This window comes from Falco naumanni, chromosome 3 (genome assembly GCF_017639655.2).
Source record: "Falco naumanni isolate bFalNau1 chromosome 3, bFalNau1.pat, whole genome shotgun sequence".
Classification (NCBI taxonomy): Eukaryota; Metazoa; Chordata; class Aves; order Falconiformes; family Falconidae; genus Falco; species Falco naumanni.
Genome location: NC_054056.1, coordinates 1,760,302 through 1,776,889, shown reverse-complemented (window position 1 = coordinate 1,776,889; position 16,588 = coordinate 1,760,302). Strand labels below are relative to the sequence as shown.

The 16,588-nt window shown below is 51.3% G+C and overlaps 1 protein-coding gene and 1 long non-coding RNA gene across 2 annotated transcripts; one reads left to right on the top strand and one right to left on the bottom strand.

The window, feature by feature from the left end:
- Positions 1-192: 192 nt before the first annotated feature.
- LOC121085048 lies at positions 193-2,624 on the top strand. Its single transcript, XR_005826938.1, has 2 exons — positions 193-399; positions 2,165-2,624. It is a non-coding gene; the product is annotated as an uncharacterized LOC121085048 (long non-coding RNA).
- An 11,455-nt stretch (positions 2,625-14,079) lies between these two features.
- Positions 14,080-16,226, bottom strand: CITED4 (Cbp/p300 interacting transactivator with Glu/Asp rich carboxy-terminal domain 4). Its single transcript, XM_040588038.1, has one exon. The coding sequence runs from the start codon at positions 15,949-15,951 to the stop codon at positions 15,337-15,339; it is 615 nt and encodes a 204-aa protein (XP_040443972.1). The 5' UTR covers positions 15,952-16,226; the 3' UTR covers positions 14,080-15,336.
- Positions 16,227-16,588: the final 362 nt, after the last annotated feature.

Sequence of the window (16,588 nt, the reverse complement as noted above, 5' to 3'; positions counted from 1 at the left end):
GGGACGCGGCACTGAGGGGGCGGGACGCGGCGCTGAGGGGGCGGGACGCGGCGCTGGGGGGCGGGACGCGGCGCTGGCAGGGGCGCCCGGCTCGAGGGGGGGCCGGGCGCTGAGGGCGGGACGCGGCGGTGCGGTCCCCGCAGCCTGCGGCAGAGGCCGGGGGAGCGGGGCGCGGTGCAGGCCGGGGCAGCGGCCGCTCGCGGGGGCGCCCGCCGGCTGAGGCTGCTGCCGCCTGCCCTGGGGGCAACGCGCGCCCCCGGCCTTCCGAGGGGCCCGGAGTCTGTGATGGGCCAGCGGGGCGGCGGGAGAGCCGCCAGCAAGCGCTTAAAGAGCGGACGTAACAGTGCGCCGCGAACGTCCCCCCGGCTTTCCGTTATTGCCGCGCTGTCAAACACAAGCGTGAGATTCTTTCCATCTAATACTGCTTTAGATTCTGTCTCAAAACACGACACGGATTCTGGCTCCTGGGGAAATGCCTTTTTTCAAGGCAGCAGAGCGATCTAAACAATTGGTTCTATAACTTGTTTGGTTAGATAGCTAATTTTAATCAAGGCTGTAAAATTAGTTTCTTTTTTTTCCCCTTCTTTTTTAAATTTCAGCTTCAACTATATAACAAACTAAATTCTAGATGCTTTTTTAATGCCACCACTGGAGGGAATCATACCTGAATTCAAAAAGCTTACTGTAGTAAATAAAAACATTTGCGGCAGTCCTAAAGGTAACTGAAGTGGTATTCTCTCTGCTGGCGTAAACAGCCCTGTCAGCTGAAAATGCAGCCTCTAAAGAGGAAAATTGCTTCTCTGCTAACAAGGCCTTCCAATAAATTAAGTTACTGTGAACACTGATGACACAGGCAAGTCCATACGTAAGGCTCCAGCCAAAGGTGACATGGATCGGTGGCTGAAGGGTAGGTGTTCTCGCTGGCTTCAGGTGGCCGGTGCTGATGGGGGGGACAGCCATGTCACCTCACTGAAGCAATCCAGCTTTGATTTCACCCAGTTCAGTATTTGCCTTTGCCTTTCAGTATTTATTAGTCAGCGAAGCTGTTGGTGTGTCCATTTCTGTACAATAAGCACAATAACAATGAGATCTTTGATACAAAAAGCGTGAATATTTCAATGTGTATTCACAGAGATTATGAAATAATCATTTAGCAATATCAGAATATAAACTAGAAGGAAAACAATCTCAAAATATAAAAAGAGACGACCTTCTTCAATGTTTAAAATCAATTTACATTTTAAAATTATTTAAAAATTCATAATACTTTTACAATTACTCAACCTCTTTTTGTTCAGCTGGTAATAATGCAATGCTAACTTTCAAATCAAGAATAAGGAAAAATTTCACATCCATTTCTGCTACCTTCTGCAGAACCTGTAGTATTTTAAGGAAAGTACATCCAATCTTTGAACAAAAAATCTGAGGTCATGCCCTGTAAGAAGCAGTCAGTGTATATATGATTAAGAGTGTAAATATTTCTTCAAGAAATGGCTGATACAGTAACAAATTTCTAATTACAGAAGTGTACACAACAGGTCAAAATCGGGTAAATATAGATCGGGGCTATGGAGGAAACCTGGGTGCGCGATTGATACTCAGCTTCAAGCACGTGAGCAGTTTGCTCAAGTTAATTTGCTTGGAATGGCATGTAGGCAAACACCTGCAGGTCCTGAACTATTGATGCACTTGTTCATGTTCAACAAAGCTTTGATGAGCACAAACAAGGCTTGTGACAAAGAAGGGAGGCATTGGACAAGGCATGGAGGGTAGCACAGACAGTTCCCAGATTGACCGCATTTGTGACAGAAACAGATTTGAAAAAGAATGTAGTAAATTCCAGTAAACAGTACTACAAATTTTAGTGAGGCACCACTTTTTACTTTGTTTAGTAAGAGTATTAACAAACTGGAACTTGCTTTTCAGCTTCAGAAGTATTCTAGGAGATCCTCATCCCTCCAAAATTATATTCTTAATAAAGGCTTCATAAAATAAATTGAAATAAAGCAAACATATGATGGTGTTGGACTGAGGTAGCAAGTAATTTGTACTGCAAGTGGTCCCTTTTACATACCCTAAACGATCAAACCATTGTCAGCAGATGAAAACACACTTTGAAGAAAAAAAGCAGCACTCTAAAAGAGTTTTCTTTGTCTCTTGACAGAAAGTTACCGTGAAAATCCAGATCCCCGTCTTGGCTGTGTCAGATTCGTGGTTCCTGAAGGCCTGTAATGATGCTGGAATTGTTTAGCTGCCGGCTGAGATGTACAGTATGCTCTCCTGGATAAGCTGTTCTTCTGAAAGTGCCCATTTTAGTGTGGTGCGTTTGCTGTGATAAAATCCCACACTCCCTCCCTTCCTTTGAAGAATAATGACACTCTCATCTGAAAGAATGAGATCTTTTTCTTTCTCTTTTGTTCTGTTTTGTCAGTGTCAGCTCTGACGAGGTGACAAACAGCTAGTAGCTTGAAGATCGACGTGCTTTATTGTGTAAATTTCTGGCCTGATAATTTACACACGGTATTGTCTGGCTGAAATGCACCAGGGTCTTCTGTAGGTGCTTTTCTACCCTGGGAGCTGGGTTTTATTTGGGAAAACCAATAAAAATGTTAATTCCAACAGAAGGGAATCTCTGGGTCATGAGATTTCACTGTGCACATTAATAACCCCATGGGGGGGGAAGGGAGCACAGCTCAAGCTTCATGATGCCAGCTATCTCCCACTCTATACATGCGTCGCCATCAGGCATAAGTGTTTGATTGCAAAATAAATCCGTGTTGTGTACCTGGATCACCCAGATCTGATTCTGTCCACTCCTGTGGAAAAAGTAAAGCCTGGTTATAAGAAAAAACTTCACAGGAATTTTATGTTAGGGATTTATTCAGTGGTTGAAGAACCAATTCTTTAAATGCAGAAGATTTGCCCATTGTCTTCTTTTACACATTTCTTCAATGAAATAGGACCATCCATAGAGAAATGAAGCCTGCAGACCAAATGAGCAGCAGAAAGAAGAGGAATGACACCAACCACAGAGGTAATCTCACAGGTCTAAAGAAGCTTGGCATACACAGTGCAGGGTGACAGAGGTGTCCTTCGCCAGTGCTCACTGCTGCCCTTTCGGGACTGCACCTGCACTGCCTTGCTGCCTGCAGACTCAGCAGTGTGAATTCATCCTAGTTTCTAGATTTATATAAAAAATTTCCAGCCCTCCAAGGAAGATTAGCCTTTTCGCAGTGGTATATTTCTCCTGGGACTGAAGGAACAATCCTCCCTCCAGAAACTGCTGTGAGGAGCAACAGTGGGTGGCAGAGAGAACATACATATGCAAGGAAGGATAGACTGGATTCACACACAGCTATCCACACTGCATTACCATAACAAAAGTCACCAGCCTGCGTGCTGCTAGCATGAATTTAGAATCTTTCTTCATAGGCTAAATCCAATCTTGGAAGAAAACAACCAGCACAGTACCTGTAATGCCTGTTCTTGACAGAGTCTTCAAAGATCTTTCAATAGAACTTCACAAAGATAAATCTGATTTGGAGCGATCCCAGGAGAGGGCAATAGGATCTGCAAAACACTGTGTCCACTTGGTTGGGTGCACTCAGACCTGTCAGTCGAAAGGAAGACAGGAGAGCAGCACCATAGGTCATCACAGTCAAGGTGAACCCAGGAAGCTGCGGCTTTGCCTGCTGTTTTTGGTTCTAAGACCACAGATGTGCATAGGTGCAAAGTGGCATTCCTAGTGAACACAGCAATGTTTGGCAGGCAAGGAGGTGATGACAGAGTTGCCTGTCAGGATCAGTTCTGCTCTGGAGGCACTTTTCACATAATTACTACTTACTGCTCCCAGTCAGCAGTGGGAATCAGCTCATTGCCAGGTGGAAGTGCTCTCTGGCTGGCAGTAAGCAGGTCGTGGGGGCCCGATGTCTGATGTTTGGAGAGCCAGGAATCTGAGCTGTAAAAAAAGTAGAGTTGAGGAACTCTGGAAGCCTCTTTAGGGATCATGCACATATTTCTGCTTGGGTATGTTACCTAAGCGTGACTTATGTTTCTGCTGTATTTTCAAATGACATGCTCTATCTGTACTGCTCTGAGTTGGAGGATCTTCCTGACCGTGCTGGAGGAAAGGAGCAGCACTGGAGCACTGGAGCTCTGCAGGAGAGTCCCTTTCCAGGATCCCATGCTTTAATGACCATCCCTGGTGTGATGCAGAGGACAGCACACTGGTGATAACATGTCTGGCCATCTGGTGCATGTTGGCATAGAGGACTGTCTATGTCAAGACACGGCAGAGAGCTGACAGACTGCCTTCATTTTCTATAGCGCCTCAAAAACCTTGGGAAGTCTGTAAACACCGAGCTTGGGAAGGAACTGATCTGCCCACAAAACAGGGGACTGGAGTCATCAGCAGAGCTGTCCAGTGTCCCCTGCTCTCAGCCAGGCTTTGCTTCCCCTGCACCAATCCATGGTGTGGCTCGACAAGACCGCTGTGTTCCCCCTGTGGTTACAGCAATAACCGGTCTCCACGCCAGGCAGAAATGAAGATTGTTGGCTCTGATTTATTTTGGGAGAGGCTAGGGTGATATGGAGAAATAGTGTGAAATGGGGACAATGGACATCGATTGTGATTGTATATGTCTGCTCAAGGAATGTGGGTATGGTGACTGGTCATGGGTGCAGTGTCTGGTCACATAGGCACACAGCTCTGAGGAGACAACTACAGTTTTGAGGAGACACCTGCCCCTCTTCCTCTAACAAAGGGGCTATTTTAAAAAAGAATGAGAAAAGGATGAGAGATATTCCAATGCTATCTAGAGGGAGGGAGTGCTAAGTCTCCTTGATCGGATGGTCACAAGGACATGAATCACCTACAAACCTGCAAGACCACCACATTCCAGGCAAAGGACTGATAAGCTAATTAACATACGAGAAGCGGGTTTAGGTAACAAATATGTATAGGCGTTAATTGAATATTCATTTGTTTTATTGTATAAATGTGAGATGGTTCGTCACTTCGGGTATGCACGCTTGTGGAGGAGCGATCCCCCGTGCATCTGCGCGCAATAAACGTACCTACTTTATAACTTTCGAGTTATAGAGTCTAATTCCGCACGTCAAGGGCAGTGTTGATCAGGAAGGCAAAGGCTCCAAGCAGCTGGGCGTCTGAGAGGATGCTCCCCGCTCCCCAGGAGAAACTCCTTGTGCATTGGTCATTCATTTGCTATTTTATTTTCCGGTGGCCAGGCAATATAATCAGAAACAACCTGTGTGCTGGCAGGGTAGTAAATGTCCTAAATGGTTTTAAAATAAGGCTATAGATGGTTTCTGGCAATGGTTAACCAGGGACAAGACCTGGATATTCATAGCCAGCAAACTAAGAGCATCTGTATGACAATGATGTAATACAGCTGAGCCAGCACAAGGCAAAACCTTTTCTTACAAATCACAAGTCACTATTAAAGTCAGTAAAGTTCCTGGTACAGGAAAACCTTTCACAAACTGGGCAACAGCACTCGCTGCAGACAGGGAGGTGGGGGATATTGAAGGCCCAGGGGAACGAGTGGTCCTGGAGCACTACAGCTGTGTCTGCATACCACCAGTCCGGCTGGGAAGCAGGTGGGACAATGGGCTGGAATAACGTGGTCAGCCACAAGTTTTTCAACAGCATTTGTATTTTGTTTTGTACCTAGAGCAAGTTGGTATTTGATGGAAATTCAAAACAATTCATGTAATTGGCCTATGCCTATGGAACTCACTGCTGTAGGGGGTCGCCGGGGGACCCTTTGCAAAAGGATGGGATGACAATGAGAGCAAAAGATAATCCAGAGAGGCTTTCAGCTGTTTTCAAAGGGTCACTATGCAGCACACATCAAAGCGCAGGCTCTCTAAAGACGTGTCTTACGGAAAATTCTTCTGCTTCTGGCTGCAGCGGCTGGTTGTGGCTGCTCATGCAGGGAGCATGGTGAATTTGGCAGACCTCAGACTTGCTGCAGTCAGACAGCTTCTGTGTAGCTGCCCTGAGGATGTGGTCAGTAGGTATCAGTATTGCTGAGTGATGCAGGATTTTGGGAGTCTGTAGAGCTCCGTGGTACAGCCCACTTCTAGTGTGTGGCCACAGAAGAGGTTTTCGGGGAAGGATGCTCCTGGGTACCGCAGCGTGGGTTATCATGCACTGTGCACCTGTGTTACCTGAGCATAGGGACAATGATCACAACGCTTTTCTGAAACATGGACTCAGCATCGTTGAGCAGACAGGAAAGTGGAATGGAGGGGAGATGAAGAGATTTGTCTGACTGCACAGGAAGTGTGCGGCAGAGCTAGAAAGGATACCTGTGTCACCTCCGTTCTGAGTTGGGCTAAATTACAGTTGTTCTCTGACAGTAGGTGCACAAATTTGGTCCTGTGCTGCCACCGTGGCTGGGCCATGCTGCAGCATGTCCAGCTTCCCCAGCTGCAGGACACAGAGCGCCTGAAGGCACTGGCAGTGCCAGCTGAGCAGCTTGGTGTGGGGCGGGCGGTCCCCAACACACCACGTGCTGGTGCGGGAGCACAGACGGGAGCAGAGCCTGGTGGACCAGGACCGGCTCTGCTCCGACGGGCGCGGGGAGATGGGACACGAGGGGCTCACGGGGCAGGGAAGGAGTTTTGCAGGACAGGGGAGCTCGGGTGGCGAGCCCATAACGCTGGTGTGCCTGCAGCGTGCTCTGCTGCAGCGGGGAGCGCGGTCGTCCCGGCCCCCCGCCCTGGTCGCTGGGGGCGCACAATGGCGGTGCCGCCGCCGTGACACGCGGCTGCGGGAGGGAAGGGGCCGCCTGCACCGTGCCCGCCGCGGCGAGCGCCCCCCGCCCCCCCGCTCCCGCCCCGCTGCGGCTCCCGCCCGCCGCCGCCGGGGGGCAGCAGCGCCCCGTGGGAGTTGCCGCGCGGTGCGGGCGGCGGGGGCGCCGCGGTCCCTGCGCGCCCGGGGGCACCGTGCTGGGTGCGGGGGGGCTTCCCGCACCGTGTCCCCGCTCTCCTCCGCCTTACCGGGGCTGCCGCCGAGAGCCGAGTGCAGGGCCCCAGCTATCGGTGGGGTTTTGCCTCCCCTCCACCCCACTGACGGAAAAACCTCCTGTCCCGTTTGTAACCCCTTTCCACTGGGCATCAGAGTAGTCCTGGGCTCCCAGGGATGGAGACAAGAGGGAAAGTCAGGATGCGCTTTTCGGAAAGTGCCACGATTCCAGAACTTTGCTGGAGAGGTCTGGGAGCTGCTGTGGCTGCCCCGTGTCCTTAAAGAGGTGCCCAGGCGGTGCTGAGCTGCCTGCTGCACGAAGCAGCTGCTGCAGGGTCCCGCCTGGTGCTCCCAGCTCTGCTGTTCCCCAGTCCTACGCTGACATTCACCTGCCTGGTTTTCACCTGGGATACTGTGTATTTTAGCGCGGTCCAGCTGGTGTGATTTGTGAGTGTGGTGAAGTCCTGTGATGAGAGGCCGTGTCCTCACACCACGGACACTATTCCAGCATGTTCAAGCCCCTCATCGTTCTGAGAATCCCGCGTAACCCGGGTCTGCAGTGCAGAAATGAGGGAACTGATTGAACACCCTGCATTAATGAGTCTGCCTGGTGCCTGGTGGCCACGTAAAAACTGCAGCAAATAGGACGTGAGCCGGGGTCCCCTGCCTGCTTCCTAGCCACACCGAGGGGACCCCTGCCAGCTGCCCTGCGCTGAATGCCTCAGCTTGCTGAGCATGCAGAGGCAGATGTAGGGTTTTGCATACTGAGACGATAAGGAGAGCTTTTTTCAACTCTGAAAGCTGTTTATTCTTTACAGTGTGCTGACACCAGAACGGAAAGTGCCTTTTCCTGAAACTGGCTATTTATAAACAGCCTGCTGTGCCGAGCCTTCTTTTGCAAGGGGGCAGGGACTCCTGCGGCTTGTCTTTCGCTGCCTTGAATTCACCCAGAGATCCTTCAGACAGGATTGAATAGAGCAGATCTTGCTGACTCTCTGCTGGGGGCACACTACAGCACTAATGGCTTTTAATAACTCTTTGGTGTTATCAAACTCCACTGAGCATCTAATTCAGCGCTAAATACTTTGGCTGAGCAGTCAGTGCTGTTCATAGCCCTGCATTCTTGCAAAGTCTTTGCAGGAGAAGTTATTTGTGGCAGTCGTGCCTTTACTGCCTGGAAAAGCTGAGCTTGTCCACAGGGGATGACCCCTGCAGTGCTCAGGCAGAAACTGGCAGCACGTTTAGCTGTATCTTTCCAAGCTGCTGAACAAGTGCAGCGTCCACTGCATGCACACACTTGAGGTGGGATTTGTCTGCTTTAAGATGTATAAAACATAGCCTCCAAGCCTTAGCTAGCTTTCCTTCTCTGTCAAAGAGGAGAAATAGGCACCTTCAAATCTCTTTTCCATAAGAGGCCTTTCTTAGGATTTTACCTAGTTTAATTGTGTAGGGCTGCTGGGCAACACTCTGCCTGCCTCTCCCTGTCTTTCTCCAGCAGGCCAGCAGCTCTGCAGCACTGTTGAGCTCCTCTTCCTCCAGGGACACTAGGATCCTCTTTTGAATCCCACCAGAAACTCCAAGGAAGCTGGGACTAGGTTTACTTATTAAAACTGCTGCTCCTTCCCTGACCTAGCTGTGCCCCCTTTGCAAACAAGGTTTGCTCTGGGCAGTGCTCACAGTGCCGCACTGCAGTATTACCCAGATTTTCCCACCTGTAGTGATGCGGTGGCGTTGGGTTGTGGCTCTTGGCAGCCAGGCACAGACCAGTGTGCCTAGCAAAACAATACACAGGGGTTCAGCTGAGAATGAAAGAATGAAACAAAACCCTCTGTCCCCTTCTGATGTTTGCCTTTGTGCTGCCAGAGAAAGGAAGAGGTGTGCAGAGGGATCGGGAGACGTTGGGGCAGGCTACACAGCTCTCTAGCCATGCAGGGAGAGCCAGATTTTGGTGGCTCTGCACACCAAACAGCGGAAGTAGCGAGGATGGATGCATGGCTCAGAGCCAACAGAGTGGGAGAAGATCAGAAAACTGTTGAACTGAGGTCTCTTCACCCCCTTGGTATTTCAGTGGTCATGAGCAGGTCATGGACTTTTGTAGCAGGCTGAACTTGCAGAATTCCCAGGAAATGTGAACTCGGGGATATTTCTGGCAAATCTGGAAAGGAAATGATCTTCCATCCGGAGGCTGCAGGATGCAGCACAGCCCTTGCACACTGAAAGGTCCTAGTGCTTCTGAGCTGCGCACATACAACTGACAACAGGACTTGGCTGACATGTCAAAACTCTTCTCAACTCACTACAATGCTCTGCAATCAACTGTCTTTTGTATTTACAGTTGAAACAGGAAAAGCAGGACTAGGTCCATACCTTGGTGTAGCAATTATGAAGCAACCTAACGGCAGACTGCAACCAGCATCTGAAAATGAGTGTTGTAATGTGCCATAAACAATGATATGCCCCAGAAGAGACCCTCAGCACTCAAATGCTGTGGAAAGATGGGCCATAGAGTAACCTACTGTGCTTTCCAATCAACAGCATTTTATCAAAGCCCTGAGATGCAGATTTCCCCACCTCTTTCCCCAGTCCTTTGGGGCAAAGGCTGAACTGGGAATCAGGCTGGGATCAGAGGCTTGCAAAAGCAGTCACTTGTAAAGCTTTTACTATGGGCTTAATACTTTGTCTCTGGAATATCACTCAGATTTGGCAAAGAGCTGCCTTCCCTAATCCCCATTCGTGCAGGCACATGTGGAAGCTCCTGGGAGTCCCTGCTGCCCTAGGGGCTCAGGCTCAGCAAAGTGGGACCACTCCCTGTGAGTATGCAGCAGCGGCATCCTCAAGAGACCCCAACCTGCCTTTCTGGCTCTGGGGAGTGATGCACAGCCCCTCTGCATTGCTCTTCTTGACTGTGGCGTTCTTCCTCGTGATCCACAGACCTGAGAGTACACAGAGCTACTGACCCAAAAGAGAGATGAAACACTGAGTCAGCAAGCTAGCAGCTGGTGCCTTTAGAGCCTCATCCATGTATCCGTATGCTGAGCCCTGGCCTGGCTCCTCTGGATCCACGTGGTCATGCGTGAGCTGTGGCAGGCTATAGCTGAGCTTCCCCCTGCTCCCACAGCATTATTCTCTGTGTAAAGACTGGTAGAGATGGTGCAGGAGGAGGGGACCCCACTTTGCTCCCAGCCCTGGGTGGCACGGGGGTGCTTTCTGTGATGCATCAGAGATGCCTGTCAGCTGCTCCCCGTGCCACGCATGGACACTGTTGTTTACTGAATATTGGTTCCTACCTGGGGAGCCCATGTTTTGTAAAAGGGCCAAGTCTGCCCTTTTCTGACTTCAAATGTCATTTGGTGCATCATTAATAGCAAGGAGGTGAATTGCTACCTATTTCTCACACTGTTTTCCCAGGACAGACCTGTTGCCTTGCTGCTGGTGCTGCAGGTTAAACCCAGCCATGGTGGCTCACAGAGGCAGCCAGGGTGAGGAAAGGAAAGGAGCGGGATGCTTTCTGAACACAGTGTATCTAAGCACTGAGGTGTGTCTGAGTACAGGGAATTCCTCACACAAGGCACCTCCATTGATAGCAGAGGTCAGGAAAAGGAGGAGAAAAGGACACCGTCAGCCCCAGGCTGCAACCTCCTAAGCCAGACACAATTTTTATGTGCTTACAGACCCTTCATGGATTTCTCTTCCAGGAACTTGTCTGGCCATCCCTCAGACCCTCAGCAACTTCACATATCCACAACATTTTGTGGAGAGGAGTCCCACAGCTCAACCATTCATTGTAGAAACGCCCACCTCCTTTAATTTGCTTTGAACTTGCAGCTTGCCAGTCTGATGCCTTATTGCTTGCATGGGAAGAAGGCTGAACAACTGCATTCCTTCTCAGATAATTTCTGAAGAGTTGTGGTTAGTGGGGCCTCAGACAGAGGCTGCCCCGCAACTCTAATCATGCCAGATGCCCTTGTCTGAACCTTTTCGATTTCTACCCCATCCCTCCTAAGCCAGGAAGATGGTAGGACAAGGACAGCACGGTGTGCAAGTTGGAAGTGAACCACGCAGAGATACAGTGGCATACAGCAACGGCCTCTGCTGTGTTCTCCAGTCTGCTCTTGGCAGTTTGTAACAGTCAACTGGCTTTTTGTTCATACAGAGGAGTTCCTGTCCATGTCCACCCACAAGTGTTCATGTACCTCCCATGCTGTCAGAAAGAGCATCACCGTTTGGGCTACGTTGCACGCAGAGATACCAATGTTCACTTGGGTCTGAACCTGGCCACTCCCACCTAAATTTGCAGAGATCAACAGATATCTCCCATTACACCTGGGGAAAATAATTCCCTAGCCACCTTCCCCTTTCACTTATTTTACAAACCTGTTACCCAGTCCCTTTCCTGACTGAGGAGTCCCAGTCTATTTTGTGGCTTCTTTTGAAAAACATTACCCTGCCTCAGTTACTTCCTCTTTCTCTATAGTTTCTCTGGTTTTACATTACAATTTTTCTAATGAAGTGACCAGAATTTTTGCTTGTGTGGGCAATTATGCAGGTGAATTGTGTATTGATACTGTAGGGCATTGTTCGATTCTGCTTTCTGGTCATCTCCTAATGATTTCTAACCTTCCCTTTGCTCGTCTGGCTCCTCAACAGCAAGTTGAGATTTTTCATAGGAACATTCTCTGTAATACTAAGATCTTAGTTCTGAGTGGCTGTAGTTAGTTTAGAGCCCAGCACTGTGTATGAAGTCAAGAAAGATCAACCCTACACATATAATTTCATTTTTACCAGTCATTTGCCAGTCACTCACTATTAGCAGATCCTTCAGCTCTCTGCACTGGACTTTCCTCTTTGCTATTCTGAATCACCAAGCACTACCAGCAAACTTCGTGACCTTGAGAGCACATGTGGTCAAAGACAGGGATGTAGAGAGGTGCCATGCCTTTCTGTACTTTCACACACGTGCTCCCAGAGGCTGCCTCAGGACCTGGTCTTCCTAAGAATAGCTACAAAAATTATTTGGAGTATTACAGAGGATCCAGCCAAAGCAAGGGGACAGGGTTGTTGTGTCCCAGCCATCACATCTGGACTAGGCAGCAGGGGGGTTGGAGAACCTTCCTTCTTCCCCAACACAGAAAGCAGACTCCTGGTGTCTCAGAGGAGTGGTGCTTCCCAGCAGTTGTCTCTAAACACAAACTCCCCTCCATGCGAGGTGTTCACTTCTATGCTCACAGCTCCCAGACCGATTGGTGCTGTCACTTGGCCACCATCTGCAGCGCCTGCCAGCCCCTGCGGGTACCGGAGTTCTGCAGCAGCACCCTGCTGGCCTCCTGCCTGCTGCTGGGCCAAGAGGTCAGTCAGCCAGCAGGAAAAGCACAGCTCAACCCCGTTATGTTTTTGGTGATCATAGATGACTTCACGGAACTCTCCTGCAGACCCAAGTAGCGGGGTTGCCCCGTTGCACCACCCGGCACCTCTGCTCACTGTGTGGTGCCAGCCACCCTGCCAGGAGACCTGGACCGGCACTATGCCGCTGCCTAGTGCAAGGCATACAAAGCAGGCAGCGTGGAGAGGGGTGGTCCCAACTGCACCTAAACCAAGAAAGCATTAAAAAGGAAGTGATCACAGGACTCATCCAGCCTAACCCAGCCGCAGGCAATAGGCTTGTAGCAGAAATTGTGGTTTTGGCCTGGGTTATCTAGTAAATCATACAGGCTGACCGCAAATAACAGTATCTTTTGAGCAAATGAAGAGGTAACACACCTGAGGAGTTCATTCCTGCACTGAAGTTTGTATTTGTATGAAAGCTGACATTGAAATAATCTCAACCGAGCCTGCTGGGACAGATTCCCAGGAGAATCCTGACTGAGACCTCCTCCCAGTCACTCCACATCTCTAGTAATATCAGCTCCCCTGCTCAGACTTAAATCAACAGTCCCTTTCCTAGTGCACTGTGCAGCCCTCCAAGAGGATGTACAGACAAGTTCCTCTGTCCAGTTTGCAGCAAATACCAAGTGTTTCTTAGGGAGACGCATGTTCTTGTTCTGGAAAACCTCTGCAGAAATTGCTAAAGTTGACAATCCAGCATCTGTGGGCTGGACATAGCTCCCCACGGGTAGCTGGGTCACTGCAGGCCACAGTGGTGTGTCACACAGCCTGCACCCTCCACAACCACAACTGATAACCCAGTACATGCCTGCTTATTTTGAGGTTCAGCTATTTTTACTCTGAGGAATAAATCCTGTTGCCGGTTCCTCACCGTTTACCTACAACCGGCTGACCAAGCTGTCTGCTATTCTGCAGATGCACAGAGAAAGCAAATCTCTTCCAGGTCTCAAGCAGCCCATCACCACGGAGCTGACAGCCCAGGCAGGGCTCTCCCACCTGCAACGTACGCCCTGCCATTTACTTTTTGACCAGCTCTCCAGATTGCATAGCATAACCACCAAAATGACAGGACAGGAGTTAACAATTGCTCAAGTTGTGCAAGGAACAAGGCCAGAAGACACTGACAGACAACTCAAAGTGTGGTCAAAGTGATCCAGCCACTCCAGTACTGGCATCCACAGCCCCACTGCTACAGAGCAGGAAAGGGACACGTGGCAATATTCCTCAATTCTGCAAGAGGACTGGCAGGGAACCCTATAAAAAGAAAAATTTGGAAGAGTAGGTGAAAGGCCGTCTTGATTTTTAGAGCATTTGTGGTATAGAAAACTGCAGCAGAGAGCTCCTAGCAGAGCTGCAACCCAGCTGCGCTTGGCCTGAAGGAAGCGTAAGGACTCGCCACCCCTTGTCCGAGCGCCTGGCTCAGCCAGCAGCAGGGCTACGAGCCACGGCAGCCGCTCCGCACCCCGGCAGCACCATCCACCGCAGGAATTTTCCCTCCGTACAGAGAAGGAGCATCTCATCCTCCCAGCCATGCTTTGAGGGTTGACTGAGTCCAAGCATTAAACTAGAACTACAATCCTTACAACTTGGGTGTCAGGTGGGGGACGCCAGCGACTGGATCCGCAGCCCACCGACGGGAGCGAAGGAAACGGCTGAACCGCGTTGCACCCGAGCTGGAGATGAGCACTGAACAAAAGCACACTGGAGATATTTCAGCTTTTATTTGCAAATTCATCTGTACATTCTCACTTGGTTGTTGAGCGACAGCTGCCAGGGGCCGGCAGCAGCAGGGGGCAGCAGCAACTAGGAGTTAACAGGAGCTTTCCACAGCGCCTGGAAACAAGAGACAGCAGAGGAAACAAAACCCCACTCGCCTTTTACATTTAACCTTTTCCGAGCAAGGGAATTAGAAATCGGGTCATCTTTATCACATTCAGAAAGGTGTTGGATTTACAGTCCTATGCGTTCAGCATAAAGATCTCGGGTTGAAGTGACTATTTGCAGAGCAGCTTGAAAACTATCCCAGGCTTGCTTTTTTTTCGAAGCCAGCATCTTAAAGCTGCAGTACTCTCCATGCATCCTTCCCAGCAGTCCCAAAGCCAAATAACAAAAGAAGCCCTTGCAAAATAAATAATCATAGGAAAATAAATAAGATTAGAACTGGAATATACAGTTACATGGTCTTTATTTGGTTTCAGAAGTGGAAAAAAGTGGAGCTAAACTGCAGCTTTAAGCCTTATGCCTGAAGCAACCTCAAACACTTTGCAAATGTTACAGTTGATTAGCTGTACAGGTCAGAGATCCGCAGTTCCACAGAGATGAACATTTAGGCACATATGCACCGCCTTCCCCATGGCATACTTTATTTTGCTCAGCCAGTTAGAAAAAAGCCTGCTGGAGGGGAAGCGTCCCCTTTCCGAGCTGAACAGACAAAACCGAAGAGCTATTTACTGTCACAGTAAAAAGTCCCAACAAATATCTAACCCCACCCATGTTTGCAAGGGGAAAACTAGTTCAAACCATGCACCAGGAAGGCAATCCTCTCCCGGGGGAACCTTTCAACTTTGCTGGCACCACAGAATCCTTGAGCAAATCCAGCTACCAGCAGGGCTGCCAGCTGCCCATTGCTTCCTGCGCTCAAAGCCTAGTTGTGGAAAGTCATAAGTCCATTATTTCTACTTAAGCCAGAAATCCTGTTAATGCCATTTAGAGGCAGCTCTACAGCAAGAGCTCTTGATCTGCTCCCTGTTTAGGGTACACGCCCCCTCCCCAGGAACTCCCACACAGAAAAACCACACAGAAGAGAAAAGCGATCCATTGCAAGCCAGTGTCCGATGATTGTCTCTTTGGGGAGGTCAGGAATCCAGGACGGGGCAAGGCAGGGGAAGGGAGGATGGCAGGTGGAGAAGGAAGTTAGAAGCAAACTCAAAACCACCAAGACACAAGGAGGAGCTCAAAGCCCCTCAACAGCTGATGGCACTAGGCTGCTGTTTGCTAACAAAGTCTGAAATGAAGTCGAACTCGTTCTGTCCCAAGAATAGCTCTGGCAGCTCCTGAATCCGGTCCAACCCCAGTTCCAGGACAAGGGACGTCAAGACCTCCTCATCTATGAGATCAGTGTCCATAACGTTCAAGGTCAGTGCCGGTGAGGGCATGTGCTGCATGCCCGGGTGCTGGCTTGGCCCCGCTCTGTACTGCTGGGCACCAGCTCCCATGGGCCCGTTGCTCATACCCAGCGGGTGACCCTGGTACTGGGTGTTGAGTTTTTGTAGGTGCATGCTAGCCATGAGCTGCTGGGTGCCCACCGGCCCCATGTACTGCTGCTGCTGACTCGGGCCATTGAACATCATCGCGCTCTGCATCTGGTGGTGGCCCATCTGTCCGCTGAGGCTGGGTCTCGACCTCATCGCACCGTCCATACCAGCCCCTCCGTAGGGCATCATCTGGCCGGCCGCGGGCAGCGTCCTCAGCACATGCTGTCCGTGCTGCGGGGGTCCCTGCAGCCCACTCACTCCCATGCGGTAGCTCTGCAGCCCGGTGCCACCGTGGCTCATGGACATCATCATGTGCTCGGCCATGGCTCCGGGCCCCTGCGAGGCGACACGCGGCTCCGGGCACGGCTCCCGAGGACGGCACCGCTCCCCGCTCCCCTGCGAGCCGGCTCCGGCCGCGGGTCCCGGAGAGCTCCCACCCCCGCCCCGGGGAGAAGGCGCCGCTCTGCGCCCGCCGGGGGGCCGCGCCGCCCGCCCCGGGGGCCGCTCAGGTACGCACCGCTCCGGGGCTGGGGCGCGCAGCGGGTCCCGCACCGGCACCGGCAGCGCCGCGTCGCTCGGCTCGGCGGGCGGGGGCGGGCGCCGCGCTCCGGCGCTTATAGGGGCGCGGGCGGGGGCGGGCGGCGCGGGCCGGCCCCCACCGCCCATTGGAGCGCGGCGCAGCCCGGCCCCGGTGGGGCGGGCGGGGCACAACGCCCCGGCCGCTGCTGCGGGTCACGGCGCAGCCCGGCCCGAGGGGCACCGGCACACCCCGCGGCCGGGGCTTTGGGAGCGGGCACCCTGCCCGGTCCGCTGCAGCACCTCGGGCCGGCGCGGGGGGAGGGGCGGGTGGCAGGCGGGTCCCGGTGTCCCACCCGCACCCTGCGGGGGGCGCGGAGTCCCCGGTGCGCGCTCCCCGGCCGTGCCGCCCGCTGATCCCTTCCCCACATGTTCCTCCGTGTCA

Excerpts from the sequence above, each read along its gene's own strand:
- CITED4 (XM_040588038.1), bottom strand. The coding sequence starts at position 15,951 with ATGGCCGAGCACATGATGATGTCCATGAGCCACGGTGGCACCGGGCTG.